The 23529-nt window shown below is 35.7% G+C and overlaps 1 protein-coding gene across 2 annotated transcripts in view; it reads left to right on the top strand.

Moving 5' to 3' along the window:
- Window positions 1-5214: 5214 nt before the first annotated feature.
- The window catches only part of NYAP2 (neuronal tyrosine-phosphorylated phosphoinositide-3-kinase adaptor 2), a gene marked incomplete at both ends in the record, with an annotated part of 246482 nt that continues 228167 nt past the window's right edge, over window positions 5215-23529 (top strand). For both annotated transcript variants that reach the window (XM_080799337.1, XM_080799338.1), the window contains one exon: window positions 5215-5435. In XM_080799337.1, the coding sequence (XP_080655463.1) occupies window positions 5215-5435 (221 nt within the window). The remainder of the gene's footprint in view (window positions 5436-23529) is intronic.

Here is a 23529-nt window from a genome sequence, read left to right as displayed (position 1 = left end):
TTGACACCAGTTAGTGTAGTGCCACATTAAATATCTTCTGGTAAATTGAGGCTACAAAAAAATTGATTCCTTAATTTACAAGGTAAATCTACATAAGTACATGTTCTTAGTTAAAGTTTTTGCAAACACTTAATTTTCAAAAATGTGCTCTATTTTTTTTTTTTTTTTTTTTTTTTTACTTTAACGTTGAAAGTCATGTAGTGTTTCAGCTTCTTGGGTTCCTTGGATGCAAGTAGTGGTGACAGAAAGAGAAAAAAAAAAGAAGTGGGTTTTTATGTTTCTATGGATTCCATTTGGATACCTTTGTATATGTAATAAGTAGTTTTATTTCAGTAGAAACATTGTAAAGAAGTGTAATGCTATTTTCAGCTCTAGGCTCAGCATGGATGAGGTACAGTGATGGTTTTGCACAAAAGAAAATAAAGACATGGTTAATTCAATACAAAGTTAAATGCTTGTGTTTTAAATATGGACCACAGTCTCACCAGTTTAAATTGGTGTATCTTAGCTGAATAGAGTGAAATTTTAGGAAGCATGATAATATTATATAAAATAGTCTTTGTGAAGGGTGTGGTCTACAGGGAATAAGTTACAAGAGTGAAAGAATAAAATAAAGACGAGCAATTAACTACCCAGTTGTGTTTAAGCCAACATCTGTAGCTTTTATTAGAATGACAATGATTTTAAATACAGTAATCCAAAAATCAAACAAAAGGAGGGTTTTAGGAATGCACAGTACAGCAGTAGGAGAAAGGCATAAAGTGAAGATATGAAGCTGTCTGATTTGTATGGGGATTCTGATTTCAGGTCATTTTAAGTGCTTTCCCGGGACAGTCCTAACACAGATTTTCAATACTAGCCACAACTTCCAAGAAAAAGAACACACATACAAATCTTACACTATTTGAGTCCATCACATACATTCTTATTAAAACCTATCTACCTTGTAGATGAAGACCAAATATGTCAGTTTTTAACTAGTGCTCTAGGGGGGGCTAAAATGTCTAAATTGTTAGGAGCAAAAATGGCTGTAGACACATACTAATTCAAATAAAGAGGATAACTGGGAAAATGCAAAACCAAAAGCTCCCTTCAACCTCACTCACTTTGTTGTCACAAATGTACCACGCAGTCATTTGAGGTCTAATAAGAATCTCTTACTTATTACAGTAGGGCTAAACATGCTACCTAAAGGAGAAGGGTTCTTTTGCTTCTTAACTATGGTCTCCTTAAGATGCTAACTTTAGGAATTAGGTGTTCAAGACAAGCCTTTACAAAATACTTGCATACAGGATTGTCGTTCAGGGGCCAGAAATGAACTTGATTTAATATCCAGCAGTCAAAATGAAGCCAAGTTTTTAGTGGTATAGAGTATACCTTATTCAATATCTATCTTAGCCATAACTATAAATTTCTGAAAGACAAACAGATTTATGATCATATCTGACTGTGGGTTCTCACTACACAGAAATTGTAGCAGGTGTAATAAGACAGACACTTCACATCAAGTTCACTTTTCTTTAGTGAGGCCTAACCTTCCTTTAGTGAGGAGTGAAAGAATGAATCCGTTCATTCAGAGTTCAGGTGGCTGAGAAACATTTTTTGGCTTGGAAGGGTGGAGTCTGAGTGCTTGAGCTTCATGTTTTTTCTGTGCCAATTCCCTTATTTCCTAGGTGTAGAAAATGGGGCAGAATGGATAAGCCATCTGTCTGCATGCATTTGGTTAGGGGGCAAGTCTATGAATGCCTTCCATGACTCCATTTACACATCTGTGACTAAGAACATTGAACTGCACTAAACATTGTATTCACTTATGTTCCAAAGTTTAAAAAAAAAAAAAAGCGTTTATCAAGGAGTGAGTGATTACTAAACATTATCTTGGTCATGGTTAAGAATTGTGAAAATTATCTAATAGCAATGTTAGGTACTAATGATTATGCTCACATTTCTTGAATATGAATTTTCTGACTGAAATTCCAACAGTGTAAGTATCATTCCAACCACCATTGCAGAAACATGGAAAATAAAGCTTAGAGGATTTCATTAAATTACACAAAGTCAGAGACGAAGGGTTCCTTTCATCGGGATTTTCAGGACATACTGCTCAGTTCTCAGTTATGTTATGCTCTTCAGGACCACATAACTGTCCTCTGCCCTGCCCCCATTACAAACTACCTTTTGGACAAGAGAGCAGAAAAGTGTGATGCTTAAACAGGGGTAGGGTTCAAGCCCATTGTTTATGTTTATTTTTGAAGGCTAGATATAATTGTCAAAAAATGTTCTTTGTTCATCCTCAAAAATGGTGACCATAAATCATGATGAACCAATGAAAGCTGCGACTGCCGTCTGGATCAGTGCCCTTGTCACACTGCATTGCGATTTTTTATTTATCATGCTTACGCACTGCAGTGTGATTGTCTGGAAGGACACAGTTTTGCTATATCAATGCCTCGTTCATAATAGCTGCTCAAGAAATATTTGAATAGGGGCGCCTGGGTGGCTCAGTCAGTTAAGCGTCTGCCTTTGGTTCATGGCATGATCCCAGAGTCCTGGGATCCAGCACCACACACTGAGCAAGGAGCCCAGTAGAGAGTCTTCATCTCCCTCTGCCTGCCACTCCCCCTGTTTGTGCTCTTTCTCTCTCTCTCAAATAAAGAAATAAAATAAAATAAAATAAAATAAAATAAAAAGAAATACTTGAATAAGTGAACAATTGTAGAATCAAATCCTTCCCTAGAACTAGATGACAAACATGATCATCATATACACCGGATTTCATCATCTGTAAGTTTTACTAGGTTTTATTGTTGATTTTTGTTCCTTAAATTTTTACCTCAACTTAAAAAAAAATCTTATAGTACAACTTTCCGTAGTATAAATATTTCATGATATTATTGTTTAAAACTGTCTTGGAATAAACCCAATTTAAACTCCAGCCAATTGGAAAGACTACTTAGAGAAATAATTAATTTTCAGAAGTACCCAATTAACCTTGTTAATCTTTGGAATATATAAGCTGTATGAAGAATGACTGGTGTCATTTATATGGGAGGAAAATTTAAGGGAAGAAACACAAATTTGGGGGTAATACCTGTCATAATGAGATATATTCAGTTTTGCTCAAGGGCAAAGTGGGAATGTTCCTCTTCCACCCTGAGGCATTATCTCTGGAATCCTTGTAAGACTGACTTGGCTCACTTAACTATGGTAGAATTAATTGCCATAAAGTTATACAGATCTTTTTTTTTTAACCCAGGTACCCCTAGTGCTGAAGTCTTTGGTAGAAATGAATTCTCAATAATGGTAATGCTTCAGCCTTCTGAGAGACATGCTTCTTTATTATTTTTTTTCCAGAAAATTATAGTTGTTTGTCGCAGTAATTTATTATTTCTATATATGTCCACCACTTGAGCATCTACACTCATGGACTGATATTATAATACAATTCAATTATGCTAGATAATTGGAATTATAAGATCATTTCATTTGCCAACCCATTATGGCTAAAAACCAAACCAAACATAGTAAAACCTAACATAACAAAAAAGAAATCATGAGTCAACAAACAACTTCTATCCTCTAGTTTCAACAATTTCTTACAGATTGGATAATAAATCTTTAAATTCAGAGTGGGACTCAAATAACATATGAATTGACTGACAGCTGAAATGCTAATAAACTCTGATAAGAAGTAAAGTTTCTATAGCTACCATCCAGGTATGGAACATGATGATACTTGTGAAAAAATCAAAATGAAAATGAATTGTAATGGCAAAAATGAAAGTCTAGGACATCTACTTTAGATAGTTGGGCTGATATTTAAAAATGCCTTTCTGAGCCTTTTAAAGAAAATAAAAGATATAAATGTAATTTACAATTTTAAATGGCCAACATTTTTTCTTGTTAATTGATTTTGCTTTTGATTTTACAATCTGACACAATTATACTAGTTTTCTATACAACAGTGAAGTTGTGATTGAGGACAGTAGACTTATCAAGCTAGAAGGGTAAAGTACTTATCTTGTATGCAATTAATTCATTGAACTTCAGTTTTATTTTTGATTGATTAAATCACCATTTCTTTATTCCCTGGCTTCATTGATTTCTATGATTCATTGGATTCTTCTACTTCAGGGCACCCTGATTTTCATTGCCTGATGGTTTTCCATCACCCATCTATCTATACACATACACACATTTGACATTACCACTGCTGCCAATCTTCTACCTGTACTTTTATTATGAAAATGTTAACTAACATTATTATATGCTTATTATTATTAAACTCTACGCTGAATTTTTTATAGCAACACCTCTCTAAATCATTACATCAGCAGGAGGTAGAAGTTATTATTTCCATCATTTTGTAGGTGAGCATCATATGTATTGGTTGGAATTCTTGTGTTTTGTTGTGTTTTGATTTGATTTTGGTTTTTCAGTAATCTGTCCTATGGTTTGGGTTTTTAAACCTTCATGCAGCAGTGATAATTGTAGTTGTTACTGCTTGAATTACCAGACTGGTGAGGATTAATGTGATCTTGGTGACCTACGATATTTGAGTCATTAAGTAGGAAGCCATGATGGAGCACCATTTTGGGAAATAATGTTGGATCACAAAGGGATTATTTCCAAAACAAATTATATTAGAAATGTGTATTTCCTTGATTGCTGCTTATATTTTGCACAAATGGATTAGGTTTGTAGATCTTAATTTTAAAATTATAAGGAAAACACGCACAATAAGAAAGTTCGTTCCAAATAATTATATCTTTCTATTGGAAATTGAGCAGAGAAGTCTTTATAGCAATTAGAAATAAATGAAGCTTGGATCGGATATATCTTATTGATATAAGAACACATTTCTGAGAAACAAAATCATGACGCTAAATACATAAACCAAGCATTGATGTTGGCACACTGTGTTTGTATGCTCATATTACCTTTCAGTGTGAGAGATTTGGCCTTTGATGTGCTAATTTGATTGGTTTGAGGGGAGTATTTACTACTCCACCAACATTCATTTAATATTTACTTCAAATACACTTGATGGTTTGTAGTTTCTAATGAGACCTTTTCTCTAAATGGATTCTACCATAATCATTGGAGCTTTGGCCTGACAAGATATTAGGGTGAATATGCGGTGCTCTGCTTTTTATCTTCACCTTTGATAAAGGTAAAATGTGTTCTCATCTTACAGGAAGTGTTCCTTTTTACATGATACCCTCCAAGATGATGAGCTCTAATCCTGAGGAAGACCCTTTGGACACATTTCTCCAATATATTGAGGATATGGGGATGAAGGCCTATGATGGCTTGGTTATTCAGAATGCATCAGACATTGCGCGAGAGAATGACCGCTTGAGAAATGAAACCAACCTGGCCTACTTGAAGGAGAAGAATGAAAAACGCCGAAGACAAGAAGAAGCAATAAAACGGTAAATATAAACAAAGTATTCTGAATCTTGCATACACAAGGAAATTGGTCAGTTCTGCAAAGATTATGATGTTGTCACCTGGTCAGGAAGTGTGTTTACCACAATTAGGCTGGGTGAGACCGTGAAATTGGCACCTCAACTATAACAGAAACACAATTCATCTGACTTACAGGACTCTTGCCTTAGTTAACAGAAGTTATTTACTGGTGTGTTGTGCATATGGAAGTACATCTGGGACTGGGAAAGAATTCAGTTTTCTTTAATAAAAACTCATACAAAACAACCTCTTGATAAAAGCCCAAGGGAACACATAAACATTTTCAGAGTCGATGTTTGACGAAAGACTCCACCTTTGTTAATGGTCTTTGTTTATAGTTCTTACTTTATAATAGTGCATCTTCTTAGATTATAAAAAGACTCATCGATAATTAGAATCATATGAGTCTCTGAAGGCAGGGGGAACCCTCAGTGTGCTCTCTGTGCAGTTTTATGACTATTACATATCTTGTCTGGTACCAAGTGCCCCAGGTTTTTTGAAATGAAATGACTTTTATACTGTAAAACCTATAGCTACAAGCAAATAAGTGCCAGATTACAGCTTCCAAATTGAGGCTAAATTTCCTGGGGCACTGAAACCCAAAGAAGGATATACATCTTTTGATTTTCCAAAGAACGTCATAGTGTTTCCGGCGTATGTGTTTGTGTGTGTGTGTGTGTGTGTGTGTGTGTGTGTGTGCACGCACAATAGGGGTACTGGTAGAGGCATATTGTGTTATACAAAGTCTTATTTCTTCAATAATATCTATTTACTAAGTGTGATGATTCAAAATTTGGAAAATTAATCCATATCAATTAGCTGGATATGAAATAATATTAGTTAAGCTATTTGGATATTTGGTGGATTTTTCATCTAATCGGACATTAATACTTTACTTACTCTCTGTGAACAAACAATATGATGTTAGGGAAAAGAAATTATTATTTTAATGAACTATTTATTCTTATAATGAAACTAGATAAGGATTCACTACTTTAATCATTTAATGGCAAATAACTTCATATGAGAGGTTTGAGAGAGAGAGAGAGAGAGAGAATTGGAAACCAAAAAAGGAATTGTTATAGAGAATTATTTTGAAAGAGTGTTATCTTTTTATTTTGGACTATTAAAATGGAAATCTATGCATCACCAGGTATAAAAATGTTTGCAAAATTACATATTTGATAAACATTGTCATGACTGCATACATTTAAGCCAATACGTTGTTGGGGACTATGTTATTTTTTTATTTCTACCCAATTTTAGTTGGTATCAGTGATTCCCTTCTAGAATATACTAAACACCCTTTCTTCAGGACAATTTTTCCCCTTGGGAAGTAATTCAGATGGGCTTCTCTGTGTATGCAAGCATTTTGCTTTTATGAGACTGGGTTTTCTAAAATTCATAACAAAAAGGATAACCCACATTGTCTTCTAAAACAGCTTCATCTCTAAAATGAAAGTTTTCCTGATCTTGGCATTAAAACTCAATCATTCTTTCTTTCTTTTAACCTTAAAAATAGAATTATCTGCAGAAGTTTCATTAGATTTTTCAAGTACTTAAGTGTGCTTATCACTGTGCTATTAACTTCTGTCTTTCATCAACAACCTTTAGAAGGGTTCTATCTAAAGATATTAAGACAGTGGACTGATCTTCAAATTGAATTCTGACTCCTCCCTGAAATAAGGATCAGACAAAGAGATTTAATCCTGGTCATAAGAAATGACACTGATCCAGGTCAGATAGATACGACACCTCACATCTGAGGTCAAGAAGATTCAAGGCCAGAGGCAAACAATGCATGTAATAGGCACCATGACTGCTGATATCCAAGCTACAGTGTAAGTTTCATGAGCAGAATAATCCTGTTTTTCTATACAGTTCTTTCAACAGGATCTAAAGCAGGTCGATTTTTCAATAAACATTTGCTGTTAAATGTATTAATTGATTGGAGAAATACATCTTAAAATTTTGCTAAGTGTCAGGCTAAGACCTTGAGGAGACAGCAATGAATAGAACAAAGTTCCTGATATAAGGAAGCTACATTCTAAGAGAAGCAACAACACTAAACATAATTATGTATAAATATATATAACAGGTGGTAAAACAAACTTGGTAAAGGAGATAAAAACAGAGCCCAGGGAAGGCTCCTTAAATGATGTTTGAGACATTGGAAAAGTGCTGCCAAAAATTTGAGGTATATGGCTATTGGCAGGAAGAGAATTCTAGGCAGAGGGACTAGCAAGTTTGATGTGTTCCAAGCAGAGGACAGGGTGTCACACAGTGACCAAGGCAAGGAGTGGGGGGATGTAAGTCTAGACTGGTAGAAGGCCACCAGATAATGGAGAGCTTTGTAAGCTTTTGTGTATTATTCTGAAGGAGAAAACAAAATTCACTGAAGATTTTTGAGCAGAGGTGTGACCTGCTTTAACTGAACATTTTTATTGGGGTTACGTTTGCTTCTGTGTTGAATAGATGGTTGGGGTATGGCTAAATGTAGGAAGTCCAGAGATACAGCCTTTGCAGTAATTCAGGCGAGAGATAATGGTGACTTTGACTTGGGTGGTAATAGAAAAGGTGGCATAAAATGATCAAATTGTCGGCACCATCAACATTTTCTAACTGATGAGATAGAGGAGTTGAGTAAGAGAAAAAACAAACAAACAAACAAACAAAAAGATGGCTTTCAACTTTGTTTTGTTGTTGTTTTATGTGCATGTGTGCGTATGTGTTTTGCTTTGTCTTTTGCCTGAAACATGAGAAGAATGATGTTTTCATTTAATGAAATGGCAAAGACGAGATGAGAAGTTTGAGCTAACTGTTGAAGGAATAAAAGCTCAGATTTGGTATCCCATTTTTGTGAGCCTTTTTGGATGTTCAAGTGGAGAATCTGGATCCAGGATTCATGGTAAGATCGAAGGTAGAGATACAAATATGAGGGTCATCATAGCCTATAGATTTCAAGGCATGAGTTTAGTTGAGTATACTTAGAATCTAAAATTAGAGAGGGTTGGAAGAAGCACCCCTGACCCTTCCCTGGGGCACCTGACTGCTTACATGATAGGAACAGTAGAAGAATCCAGGAAGAACAGCCGTGAGAGAGGGGGGAAACCATGAAGGAAGGTGATAACTCAGAGTGAAGTCAGAAAAGTGATTAAAGAAAATAGACTTTTATGAATGGATCAGCTAAGTTCAAACCTGAGAATTGATGCCTCTTCCCACATTGGTGTTATTGATAAGAACAGTTTTGGTGAAGGGCTAGGGACAAAACCCAATGAGATTATATTCATGAGAGAGTGGGAAGAAAGGAAGTGAAGCAAAATATAGAGAACTATTTTGAGGACTTTAAAGCCTAAAGAAATTCAAAAATATGGAGAGTGGTTGCAGTGGAAAGTGGGGTCTTTGGTACTTTGTTTTTCTATACATATCCTTTAAGAAGAGAGAAAATTAGCTTATTTAAACTGCTGATATGAATGATTACAATAGAATGGGAAATGCTAATGGCTTAGGAACGAAAAGGAAAAATTACTGTGATTATGGATTTGAGTAGGCAGGAGGGTTAGGATGTAAGGCATCTTAGAAAAAAAAAAACATAGACTGTTCAGCCATCATAGGAGAAAAGATGGCCCAAGGTAAGGATGGCTGAATGAGACTGGATGAATGACTAACTGTCAGGACGAGGTCCTGAACCTGGTTCATGTTATTCCAGACATTGCTGTGTTACTGCTTCTGTAGCCGTTCATGTGATAGGATTTGAAGATGTGGTATGTGTCCCTCTATCAGTAACTCTACACACTCTTTCCCAGGCCCGTGCCTCCACATGTTTTTCTGGAATCCTAATTGAAAGTGTAAACATCTTTGGAAAGGACAATATGCTAGCAAAACCTTCTAAATTGTTAAGATTTCTAAATGTCTTTCTTTCCCAAAAGTATGGCCCATGTGCAATATGAGAATATATGGATCTCTGGATATTGTTGGGGGTCGGGGTATGAGAGAGAAATATCAGCAGAGCCAAAAATTCAATGATCAGAAAGGAGGAGGGCCCCAAAGATCTCACGTGACTCTGTGCCAGGGCTGACTCTGGTTCTCCTAAGTTATCCCCTCTCAGTGTCCATTGTAACATCCAAATCAACCTTATTTTGTTCATATGGTGACCAGTATTATGGGATTCTGACAATTGAAAGCACAGTGATCTTTTACTTTCTTCTTGTAGTACATTTTTGGAATTAATTCAATTTTATTAATAGAAAATATGCTTTTAATATTTTTTAAAACCTCCTAGCAAGATTCTGGTCATGCAAGCATTTTGGGGTTTCAGGGTTGGCAACAGAAGCAGAATACTCACATCCAAATTTAACACATATTTTAATATTTTTAACATGTAATTTATGTCCAGTTGTAAACAAAATTCTATATGACATTAATTAACATAGCTTAATCAATTAACATTCTTCAACATGTCTGCCAAATGCCTTCTTAAATATATACTATGATTTAATATATGGGATATAAATGCTGAAAATCTAAAGATGGGGCATGTTTGACCTTGAAAAGGCATTGATGATAATTCTCTGTGAAATATGCCAGTTGCAATTTCAGAAATGTGCAGACTGCCAAGGATGGCTTAAAAAATGGAAATAGGATTTCATATGATTGACCTTCTGGATCACATATGTGCCGAAATGCCTTTTGTGCTGAAGCCGGGAGGCTTAAAACACTGAGCTCTCAGAAAAAGAATATCCTCATCACTTTCTCAGTGTTGTAAGTCACTTAAGCTTTCTGAGTCCAATTCCTTATTTTTAAACTAACTTGAGCCCCCTGTCACTCTTAACTTTCTGGTATCTTTACTTCCGTTTCTCAAATGGGATTTTATTAAAAAGCTTGTGGGAAAAATTCTAAATAAATAAAAACAGTGATCCTGTTAATGCTTTTTTTTTTTTTAAGCAGCCCCAAATAACATTTGATGAGAAAAAATGGGAAAGAAAGACCGAAAGGAGAAAAGTTAATGGAAAATGAAAAAATTATTTCAGTAGCTCATCGTTTCTGCTATTTTAAATCCTAATGGCTTTGTGCAGGCACTGTTAAATGAGATTTACTTTTTATTAAAAAGCCTGTAAGAAAACAAACACTCAAACCCTACAGCTTCCAACAAGTGAGCTCACTTGAGGGGGGTTACAGAAACCTAGTTTGTCATGTGCGGGGGTGAAAAGAGATGTTTAAGAAACAGGGATGATGGGGATGTTGAACCGCTGATACAGCACAGGACCAGACATTAAGGGAGGCAACTTACCAAAGAGAACAGAATCTGGCCACAGACAAGTTGGAAAGGCAGTGCCTGTGTGTGCCTGTGAACATAAGGCCAGTTTCGGAAGTTCACTATGTATAGGTAAAAACTTATTTAGGATTCACTGAGGAGGAGAGGCGATCAAAAGAGCATCTGGTATACCAAGACCACACTGAGGTTTGAGGCTTCCTTTCAAGTGAATTTTTCTCTCTCTGGATTCTGGAGCTTGTCCCGACACTGTCTACTTTTACCATTAGCCACAGAATTTTGAAAACAATATAGACAACATCCCTTTAATAAAAAGCAACAAGAAAATGTGTTCCCAGTACATGTTTCTCTGAGTGTGTTTTCTGTTATCCGACTGGGTTGGGTTTTTTTTTTTTTTTCCATAATGAAACAAATGTTACATTAGTGAAATTCTCCCAAACATTGCAAGTCTGGAAGACAGCTCTCAACTAGAGCAAAGTGATTCTGTCACAAAGGACTACTTAGGCTGATTAGGAACATCTCTGTTCCCTGTGGATGCCCTCAAGGGATCTATACGAGGTTATATTTCCTCTTTAAAATGACAGTGAGAAATGGAATTAGATTACTTACAGCTCCTTTAAAAAAGTACATGCAATTGCATATTAGTATGTACATGGAAGTTATTTATATTTGAAGGTTTCAGTATTTCTGTTAGTCAAAGAGAAACAAAGGACTACTAAATATCCTTTAAAACATGGAGGAAAAATAAATAAAAATAAAAATAAAGAAAGTATTTGTTCTTCTTTTTCTAAAACATTGTTATATAAAAAGCAAATGATTCTAATACCAGGGTTTTGAATTGGTTAATATTTTAAATGATTAATCAAGACATAATTACACAGAGAACTCTTATTATAAGTGAAATGTTAACAGTTACATAAATCCTCTCTAGGTAGTTATGGCTTCTGAAATCGTCCTCATGATTTGTGGCAAGACTATATGGAAATAGAGAGCATTTGCTGAAGTGCATTTTTGTGAGTGATCTATCCATTCAGTGCCATATGAATACCTACTTTGGTCATGAATAGATAATCTCATTGGGTTTATTTTAATTGGAGGCATGTAGAAAAATAAAATACCCTCTTCGTATATCAAAACAGAGGTTGAAACACCATTGCTCAGTTGAGTTGTGGACAGTTAAATGAACCAGGGTTCAGAAACCAAAGTGTGTCAACTCTTGAAAATACTAAAATATTCTACATCTAGTCTTAAAATATTTAGAAAGACTCTATAGCCAGTGTAGAAACACTCTACGGTTAGCAAAAGCTCCTATGCTTAGAGCCCAGGAAATAAACTCAAAAAGCCCTCAGCCATAATCCTATCTAGAATGAAATTCAAATCTGCAGCATGTCAGGGTCTTGCTGGACTGCATCAGCTGATCTGATCTGATGTGAATTTCTGACCTAATTTTGCTGTAGGACTCAGTACTCAGGCAGAGAAAACAAGGTTAATGTGTTGATAAGGGGGTGAGATTAAACAGCAGACAGTATCTTAATAACCCTCTCTAATTTCAGCTTCCTCTTGTGCTTGTGATTAATTCCAATCACTTTTGTATTAATCATTTCAAGGGACCTCAAGCTGCTTTGCTTGTTTTTATGTTAAAATCATGCATCCAGATTTTCTCTCGCTCTCTCTTTTTTTTTTTTCAAAGATAAACAAGATATCCAGATAATGGAGTAATTTTGGTTAAACACCAAATGTATGGGGAGATTTTTATTCATTGAGCCATACAACCAGAAGACAGAATTCAATAATTCACCTTCTCCATCCCTCACTGGTTGCTCTTTATTGAGCCAGAAGTCAAATCTACAAGGCTGATCCTAAATAAATTGATTTATTGAAAGTGTTCCATGTTTTGTTTTGTTTTGTTTTTCAGTGCTGGTGGGGAAAGTTAATATTAATGAGCATATATCTAGGGACAACACTTATGCCCATTAATATTAACTCTCTCCACTTAGCCTAAGGACACCACATTGGTCCATCCTGGCCCTTGTGCCTGTTCACTGTACAAATCAAAGTGCTATCTGTTCTTCTAGCCTGCCATCTTCAGGAAGGGTCACCATAGTCCTAATATGATTAATACAAACATTAGTAGCATTCATCTTTTTACAATTTATACTGCCTCTGTATTTATAATGAAGTGGTTTTTAAGTTTTTCATTCAGTCACCTGCTGAGACAGATTAGAAGCCACAGAAAGAGGGGCCTTTTATGGCTCATTTAAGATAAGCCTCCTTCTCCTCCTCACCTACCTTCTTGGGAGCTATTTATGTTTGTGCTTGTTTCAATCTGAATTAGATCCCGGACCTAGCCCTGACTGTAGATTTTAAGAATCTTAGTATGTGTTCCATATCTGAAATAAATAGACAGATGTTGGCAAGAGGAGGGCTTTCAGAACATAACCCCACATGGGCCAGTCCGCATGAGGATTAAGCTTTCCTAATGCTGAGGAAATTGCAGCAAAGAGTAGACCTTCCAAACATCCCAACCTACGGCCACCCGAATGATCGAAAAGATACCGTTTGGAAAATTTCAGGTAATCTTCTTTTTAGAAATAATGTTAAATATTTAGAGATGGTTATAGATTAATTAGGCAATAGCTTTCAGCCCAGGGCTGTTTTTTATACTCTTCTGGCCCTCAGAGGATAGTCTCAATCTTTAACTAAACATGGCCTTTGTGAAATGTTCAAAAACCCAGATAAGGGAAAGAAATTATTACAGAGCAAGGCTATGAGTCAGAGGATTTTTTAGCTACTAAAAATGCAATATGGCTAAGAGAACATGTCTAATGTAGCAAATGAAACTGCTAGAGACTGAGTATGCTAATAAAATAGCTCCAAGGCTCAGTCCAACTTTGACTTAGCCTGAAGAAAACATCTTCATTATAAATTTATAGGTCACCTTGAAATTAATTTTAATCATGATTTGATAGAAGGAAAATCAAGCCCCCCTCCCAAAAATGGATTTTTGCTTCAAATACATGTCTCTAGTTAAAAGTTGTTCTCAATAACACTCATATTTAGAAATACATGAGAAATATCCATGTCCATCCTAGAATATGAATATAACTAGCCAGCCAGGAAGCAGAGGGAAAAAAAAACAAAACAAAACAAAAGCAGACTACTTTTTTTTTTTTTTAAAGGAACCACTTTCAATAGGATATACAAGGAAGATGCTTTAAAAATAAAAAGACCAGCATTTAAAATTCATTATTTTAATTAGTAAATTGCATTTTAGTCTTTGATTTGAGGCTAAGTATACCACTCGGCATAATGTGATGGTTGAATAAGAAATGTGGTTGTTCAGCAATGAAGAGCATTACCAAGGAGACGTCTTAATTTCCTATTAGGGTGACGTTGATGTGTGTTGCTTAGCTATTTTGTTTTCACAGGAATTTTTTCAATAAGCATTTATTGAACATCTATTTCACAGCATGCATTGTTCTAGATGCTTGGGATAAAGCGGCGAAGTCATGAAAACGTTTGCCTTTGTGGGATTTACAGTCTTGTGGGGGTAGAATGAGGGAGACAGACAATAAGCTAGTGAAGTATAGAGTAACTTAAAATGTGATGTATCTATGAAGAAAAGTAAAGCAGGGCATTGGAGGTCAGGGGTCTGGGGAGAAGGCAATTTTACACAGATTGGTCAGGGAAAGGCTCACTAAGCATGTCACATTTGAGGGAAAAAGCTGTGTTCTAGGATGAGGAAACACCCAGAGAAGATGTCTTGGGTGGGAGCCTTTCTGGCACATTGGAGGAGCCGACCGGAGGTGAGTGTGACTGGAACTGGGCAAGTGAGGTCAGAAGGAACGAGGTTGGATCTCGACAGGACATGGATGTCACTGTCAGGACTCTGGTTTTTACTCAAATGAAGTGAGATGAGAAATCATAGTGTTTTGGGAGGAAAAATGCCCTATCTGACTTCTGTAATTAAAAGGAGGGTCATGCTGGAGGCAGAAGCTGGAGCATCAATTGGGAGGCTATGAAAACAAAACATTTATGAAGAGGGAGATGTTGGTGCGGACCAGATGGACAGGGGGAGATGTGGTGGAATTGGAGATACATTGTGAAGGCAGAGTTGATGGAATTTGGTGACAGATTCCATGTGGGGTTGAGAACAAGGTGGAAGCATGGTGTTCCCATGAACTAGGATGGAAGGAGAGCAGGTGAAGGGTTTTGCTGAGAAGGATTTTGGATGTACTAAGTTTGATATGTTCATTAGGCTTCCAATGATTTGTTGATTTTTGTAAGAATTAATGTTTCCTTTTTGATAATTAGTACGTGAGAGATAGCATAATTTTATAGAAGTTTGAAATACTTTCATAAAACTCTAAAAGTTATACAGACACACAAGCATTTAAGTTTGAGGACAGATTTTTTTTTTTTAAGTGTTTATTCAGAGGAGAGCAAGTGCCACAGATTAACCACAGTGAATGAACAATTGCCTTGAGGTCTCTCTATTGTGCAGAGTTAGTGGAGTTAGTGATCTTGATTCTGAGAGCGACATGATCCACTTTCAGACACTTTCCAGTTTAGTGCAGAGATAACAAGCCCTAGTCTTATCATCTAAGAATCAAGACAAAAGGCATGTAGGTGTAGGCCTGCCTAATACTTGGTAAATTTGAAGAGAAATAAAATGCTCCGAGGATGGGTTGATTCAATTATTAACATTGGTAATATCCACTTACTACCTTATTACAATGACAGAGACATAGATAATTAGTTTGTTAACTGATGCACACTAGGCACTTTTTCTGTTCTTGGGTATGACAACAAACCAGCAGATGATTATCTCATTGTAAAAAGACAAATTAGAGTAACACTGTGTTTGGGGGTGGGGTGCAGGGGAGCATAACTGAGTAGTAGAAAAATCCTGGGACACAGACAAAAGTGGGATGAGTAACTATCTTTCCCAGCCTCCGTGAGACCCGTAAAAAAGTTCCTTAATTCTTTTCTTTTTTTAAGTTTTTTTATTTGAGAGAAAAAGAGAGAGTGAGAGAGAGCATGAGAGGAAAGAAGGTCAGAGGGAGAAGCAGACTCCCTGCGGAGCTGAGAGCCCAATGTGGGACTCAATCCTTGGACTCCAGAATCATGACCTGAGCTGAAGGCAGTCGCTTAAACCAACTGAACCACCCAGGCACCCAAAAAAGTCCCTTAACTCTTAAGGTTAAGTTTATTCATTTGGTAATTAGAAATAACAATATTCACTTTTTTGTATTGTTCAGAGAAATAAAGATACAAGACACTTGAAGCAACTAGTGGAGTAGCCAGCACATTGTTGCTGTTTAGAACTGGTAATTGATACTGTTGTTAGAATTAGTATTATTATTACTATTACTGCTTTTACCATCATCATTCTCACCTTCATCTTTATTACATAATGTGCTTATATTAATAGTGACATGATACCATGTCCAAAAAGGTTCTGCCTCCCTTTAGGGTAGAAAGCAACACAGGGAAAGAAACAAGTTAGCTTTGTTGTTAGCTTTGAGAAGTTGTGAGCTTTGAGCATTTGCAAATGACAAGTGTACTCAGGCCCCCAAATGTGAATTTCCTCCTTTATCAATCTGTTTCATCTTCTTGATGTGCACACATTTTTGTTCTTTTTCCTAAAGTTGTTCAAGTTATATGAGGGCTGATAGAATTTTGACATTCAAATAGATTCAAAAGGTTGCAGTAAGTGGTGATTTTAGTTTTAATTATTAAACCGGCTTCTAAGAGCAGAGAAACTGTCCCTTGAGCATAGCAGGTTTTGAAACATTTGTAAATCAAATTGCTTCGAACTCGCTTGGTGTGCTGACAATGGATTTCCCAAGGGAATAGTAAATAAACTGGTATAGTATGTTAGTTTTTAAAATGTAATTGACTAATGAATTTCCAGATATTTTCAGGGAACTACCCTCAAAGTTTTTCCTCTTGACAAAGGAGCTACTACATTTTTATTCTTTTCATGGAAATGCATTCTTTCTGTAAAACTGCCATAACTTTTAGTTTAAAGGTAAACTGAAAAAGAAATCATGACTCATGAAGATAAAATGACAACTACTTGATGTCAACAAGAGCGACATTCTAAAATATTTTTTGTTCTTTTTGTTATTGTTGTTGTTTTAAGACGGTTTGATTTCTCCTCTGGAGAACAATCTTACTTTCAACATTTCATTTACATGCTAAAAGGTTTCAGCTTCTTATTGGTTTGAGGATTCTGGGGAAGGTTAGCCCCACAATAGCGCTTAACTGCCCTATGCATGGAGAAAGAGCTCTTCTTTCATGCTAGTTGACGTGGTAATTGTAACTCTGATCTCTCCAGCTCTTTTTGAAGAGAACCAGAATTGCATGGAGAGACGGGAGACTTTAAGAATTTTCCTACTGGGATTCTTGACCTCCTAGGATGCTTGTTGTTACATTGTCACATATAATTTTTTAAAATGCCTGTTCTAATACACAACTGAAATAGTATTTGTTTTGGGGAGAAATGACAAACAGAACTGAAAATGACTTGTCAAACAAGTTATTTTATAGATCGTTTTTAAGGAAATGTTGCTTTTCCAGCAGCTGGTATTTTACTTTATTTTGGGAAGAGATGTCATTTTGAGATTAACAAAAAAATGAACAGTAATGGAGGTTTTTTGTTTTGTTTGTTTTTTGTTTTTTGTTTTTTAAATGATGGGGAGATATCTTTATAGTGATCAGCATACCTACAGAGTCTTCTCTCAGGAGAAAGGGGATGGCTTCCTTTTTTTATCATCCTTCCATACTTGGTATGAAATTATATAGAAGGCAAAGGTATGAAATTATATAGAAAGCAAACTCAAAAGTGTTTTAGAAAAAATTCATTGCAATTAGTGTAATTATTCTCCTCTGCGTACTAGACTCTGGATAATGAAACAAAGGGTTAAGAGATGAGTAGGTTGTGACTTTTCTCTGGATTTTTATTGAGCTCTGTTTGAATCCCAAAACCTCAGCAGCGCCCAACCCTCAGCTTACAGAGATCAATACAAATATCACGTCTTATTTAGGAAGAAATTCCATGCGCTTTAGACCTCAGTTAATGCAGATGCATTCATTTCTAGAAATCAGTTCTTTGAAATACCAAGTTTTATTCTCAGATTCTTTTTTTCCATATAATTTTCCTTATATTTATTCTTAATAACTTCTTAGGATTTAGATTTATCTCCTTACTTCCTGTGTTTCATAATACTTTTCAATTCTAATTTGGTTTGTATATGTGTATATGTGTACTCTGCTCGGTTTGTGCACCATTATTTAAAAAGCCTAGGTATTTCAAATAAAAGTAGAGAGGAGAAACAGTTTCAAAACATGGTACATGGTTCAACAGATTAAATGGGATAAAGAGAGATGGGGGAGGGGCAGAAAATGACTGCCCAGTAAAAGCCTTTTTAGCAAATCATGCTGAATCTCATTAATAAAGAATACGTCCACTAAAGCTGTACAATCAATCTGCCATGTGCATTAGTGATGTCTAGTCCAATTCAGGTAGATAAATTGTTCCTTAAGTGTTAGTCGGCTGCCACTCAAATCACAATACCAATAATACATGCCATGCTGAATTTCTCCTGACTCATGACGAATTTTTTCCACAGGGTTAGACTAGACTAAACAGGTGAAGGAGAGGAATGATGTCTGTCCGAATGAACACTACCACCTACAGGGAAAAAGGACAGACAACTAGAGAGATAAGCAATAGACAACTACACTGCCAACCCATCCACCAAAAACAAACCAGCAGGAAGCAATCCAACTAAATCCCATTGCCAAAACTGTCAGCTAAAAATACTACCAGGAAGGGATAGTCAATACAGAGTTTGCAAAGTCAGATGAGGACATTAGTGTAGCACAGACATATCCATCATGGGAAAACAGGCACAAGACAAAGAGGATAAAAGGGAAGGGAAAATGGAGTAACTAAATACCTCCATGAATATTTTAATTACAGCATCTTAGTCTGGGTTCCACCCATGAACAATTCTATTTAATGATAGCTACCATGACTAATATCCCTCCCCGTGGCTCACTATCAGAAGCCTTCATCATTATCAACAGATACTTTTTAAAGGCACAATATAGTATGTCCTCGTGAGGTTCTTTGGTTTGAGTCGACATCACATAATTATTCTGAAGAAGTCCTTTGGCTTCTTATACAGCCTGAAAATAAAAGCACCAGCTTTTGAACCCAAAGTGTAAGGGAAAACATTCTACCACTTATTACGAGATTAAAAATTCTCTGAGGACGTACCATGCATGGAAGGGAGCATTTTGAAACGAAGTGGAAATCCTAAGCCTGAGCTGTTGTATGATTACGTTAAGGTGGAGGAATGAAAGATTATGAAGGTATTGGGTTTTAGGGAGGAAGACCGCTTGTGGATTTATCATTAATTCTGTGACCCTATCTGCCCAGGCCTTTCTGTTTCAATGTGACTTAGAATTCTAAAAGGAAGTCAGCTTCTACAGTCCCCCATGTAAGTTGCCTTCAGCAAAGAACCTCTATCCTTAATTTAACACAATTGGCAATCTTGATTTGGAACAGACTGTGATTTAGTTAACATGAAAACAGACTGACCTCTGTCACCCCAGAGTTGAATGAGAAACTCAGTTCAGGTTTGATGGCATGTGTGAGCTCTTGGAAGATAAGCTGGGGGAAAAACCGAAATGGCCTCAGTAAACATGTAGAGGACTGGTAAAATCCCTCACATCCTGGCTAGATTTTCTCCTAGACAAATGTATGCATGTTTATTTTTTAATGATGTTCTTTAATAATGTATGCTTGTTATATGACCTCAGTCACACAGATGAAACCCCATTTTAATGAACAGTCTCAAAATGATCAACCTGATGCAATAAAACTATTTTCATGTGCCAACTAGCATGATTTGTTAGTTCTTTTTGAAAGCATGCTTGGGGGCGTGGGGTGTGGAGGGAAAAAGAGAACTTTAAGCAAGCTCCATGTCCAGCTCAGGCCAGAGATAGGGCTTGATCTCACAACCCTGAGGTCATGACCTGAGCTGAAACCAAGAGTGAGATGCTTAAACGACTGAGCCACTCAGGCACCCCAGTTAGTTCCTGAAAAGGATGCAATGTATTCTGCAATGTATTCATACAAGAAATAGTATGTAGTAGATATACCTGCTACTTTCAACACCTTGTACAGTCAAATGTATTTAAGATCAGACCTGATAGATCTCAAAATCAACATTTTTTTCCATTTTTGTTTGCATTCACATCTGAACTTTGGAGAAAAAGAGAATTTCCTTCACCCTTTTCATATTCATTAGGAGAGACTGAAGAAATGAACTAAGGAAATGTTACTTTGTATGAAAAAATGATAGGGAGACAATGAATTAATTAAAGTTTTCATTAAATTATTTTTTTCTCAAGTATAAGTACTTCAGATTAATCAAACATCTCATTTGTACACTTTCCCTAAATGTTCTCAGCCTCAATTTGTATTATTCAAACCCTAATTATAATTCCTGGGCAAAGCAAATAACCACATAAATAACACAACTCAAATTCATATAGACTGTAGGAAGAGTCCTCTGTTGTATATGGCTTGTATATTAGCATATGAAGATTTTAAATTTTTGAATAATGACCTTTGAGAACAAGAGTTATGCTCGCTTGATATTTTATTAGAAACATAGAATAAATATAAAATGAGGCCCCAAAAAAGAGGAAATTATAATTTGAGGGAATTTTAAAGCCCTCAGGCTTGACTTTTATAGTTTAGACAGGTAAATATAAATAATTGCGTTGACTACTGTTGCACTAATGATATTTATACTGCCTATATTTATATGTGGTCAGGTCAGGACTTGGTCTTTCTAAAACCAAAGCATTAGGTAGAAATAAATTAGATCTAAAGTAAAGACAAAAATGAAAAGGGAGAGTAGAGGTCAACAAAATCTTAGCCAGGTCACTGAAATGCCAGACTTTTTTTTCCTTCTTCTTCAGTCTCTCAATTTATAAGTAAGTTTGCAAAATGCTTAAGAGTCATTAAAATAATCCTTGCAGTTTTTAATAAAGTAAACCAAAAACAATTGGAAGCTATTGCCATCATACGAAAAATTGCATGTCTAAACTGGCACTTAATTGGTATAGTAACATTGCTTTTCTAGTAACCAAATTTTGGCAACTTCAATAATAGTTTTCATGGAGAAAACTTTCATGAAAAGGAGAGAGAAATACACAAGGTGCTTGGCAAGTTCATGTCAATGGAATGACCATGTCCCTCCCACTATGGAGCCAATGAAGCAGAACGCTACACAGCCTTAGGAGGAGGCAGCAGGAACATTCATACTAATGCACATCACCCCAATGGTTTATTTCAAACTAGTCAGTTTGGCATATCAGAATTTTTACTTTTATTTTAGTTGTTTCATTGTCTGTGAATATGGTGCTTGTGAAGGTATGTGCTTCATCTACTGATGTTTTGATGGATTATACACTGAGCATTTCTCATCAGGAATTTATCCAACAAGTAAGGGCACTTTGCTTATTAAATTGAGGTCTCATGTTAGAGGCCATTAAGCAAATTATTTAGTGCCTTCTGCTTTGGAAGGCAAGGGCACAAGTACAGTATTTTATAACTGGTTAATTTCATGCTGCAATTAAATTCTTGACACACAGTTGGAATGGCAAACTTAATGTGAAGGGGAAAATTAAAAAGGGTTTCCATCGTCAAGTTTCTGTTTGAAAATGGACGTTTAAAAAGAGTTCTTTCTAGTACATTTAAGAATTTGCCTCTTCTGCGCTGCGGTAGAATGGAAACTACCTGTTATGTAGAGAATAATCTGAGCAGAAATAAATTTTGGGTTTTAGATTTTTTTTTTTTTGGATTGTATATAACCAGCAGGAGTTGTATTATAACTTATTTTACCTTAATGAAGGCAATTTTGGATAATAAAATTGGACTAAATCAATATACATGTTATATAAATGTCTAATTTTCAATTTGATGACTAGATTAAGAAAAAGTGGAATTATCTGTGTGTGAGAGAGAGAGGGAGAGAATATTGAAATGCAAACTCAAGTTTATATTCATTACAGTGGGAAACATACAGATAAAGAAAAAAAGTAATTTGTCACAAATAAATTCTTGATAATTGAAGTCAAAAGAAAATGGTAATGTGTTAGTTCCAAATTATACCTACCTGTTGGCTTTTTTTTTTTCTTTTCCTTTTTTTTTTTTAAATTATTTAGTATTTTCATCTGAATCCATTGTAAGGTATAGCAGTTAACAGTGTAATCTACAGTGTCAGACTTCCTTCCAGGCCATATTTTGTCCTTAACTTCTTCTGGCTATGTAATCATGGACGAATTATTCAAACTCTCTGGGCTGCAGTTCTCTCCAGGATAAAGGGGAAGTGATAATAATAGTACCTATAGCTTAGGATGTTATGAAAGAAATCAATGACATCAGGCATGCAGAGGGTTTAAAAGAGAACTCACAGTAAGCACTAACTGAGTGTTAACTTTTATTCACTAAAATATACACAACACAAGGCAAGGGCTTTGCTTTGCTAGTAATGCATTCTTAGCCCCTATAACAATAGATGCTCAATAAGTATATTTGAATGATTGATTGAATGATCATTTGATATTATGAGACCTTACTCATGAATTAATAGGAAGTTAATAATATACTGTCATTTCAGGGGATGCTAATTTAACACTTACCCTGTGAAAATACTTCCTTCGGTATAACCATAAATCTCAAAATTATAAAATTATTCTTTTGGCTTCCATGTTGGCTCGCTCTTTATAAAGTAAATAAAGAGAGAACACATTAGTATAGTCATACTAGTATCAGTCAATTTTGCTTTTCTTTGAATGACTTATTACATCCATTCTCAATAAAAAGTTGGTAAGCACTGTCCTTTTAAGGGGATACCTAAGTGAAATAGAGATGTGAACTGAATGTGGCAATAAGCTAGCAGCAAACCCCTATTTTACATTTTTTCTCAGATTTTGATTAATATGTAACATCATCCAGCAGGAAAGTGGGTATCCTGGAGTCATATAGCAATGTTGCTGAATTTAGAATGACAAGCAAGACTAGTTTCCTGTATAACTGGCCTAAATTATTTCATTTAGTTTAGATTTTAGATAGAAAACAGTTGGGCAATAATATGCGGAATCTTGGGATTAAATAGTTAAAAAATCTGTTAAGGATTTTGAAACAGAAAGGTTGCCTCTCATCCCTAAGATTCTTTCCACAAAACTCCAAAAAAGGTAGATGAATATTAAAGAATATCCAGACTGTCTGCATTTTTAGTGTTGTCCAGATAATCACCATTCAGTAATTAACACCTAGGAAACTGCTAACAAATAGATCATTTTTTATACAATACTAATGGGCTACAAATAATGGCACTCCATCAAACTGTGTAATTTTAGTCAAATCTATTTATCCTCAAGACATCTTAGTGTCCTCATCCATGAAAGTCACAATCATAATGCCCACCTTGCCAGATGGTAGCGAGGGTTCAATGGAATGTCAGTATTTCTAGAGGGGCCACTATTCTTCAGCTATAGAGGACGTGTGGTTCCCCTCAAGTCCTGCCTCAGCTCAGGCTTGTGTATTTCACACCATTTATGACCTTGTGATTTGGGTGGGTCTCTATGATTATTTCAAGACTAAGATCAAGAGTCATCTCTGAAAACTTCTCTTGCCTTCACAGACATTAGTTGTTTCCTCTTATTTTCTCTAAAACACTCTATAATTCTATTCT

The sequence above is a fragment of the Martes martes genome, assembly GCF_963455335.1.
Source record: "Martes martes genome assembly, chromosome: 3".
In the NCBI taxonomy this organism is placed as follows: domain Eukaryota; kingdom Metazoa; phylum Chordata; class Mammalia; order Carnivora; family Mustelidae; genus Martes; species Martes martes.
The sequence above is the reverse complement of the archived record's forward strand: the minus strand, read 5'-3'. Positions and strand labels throughout refer to the sequence as shown.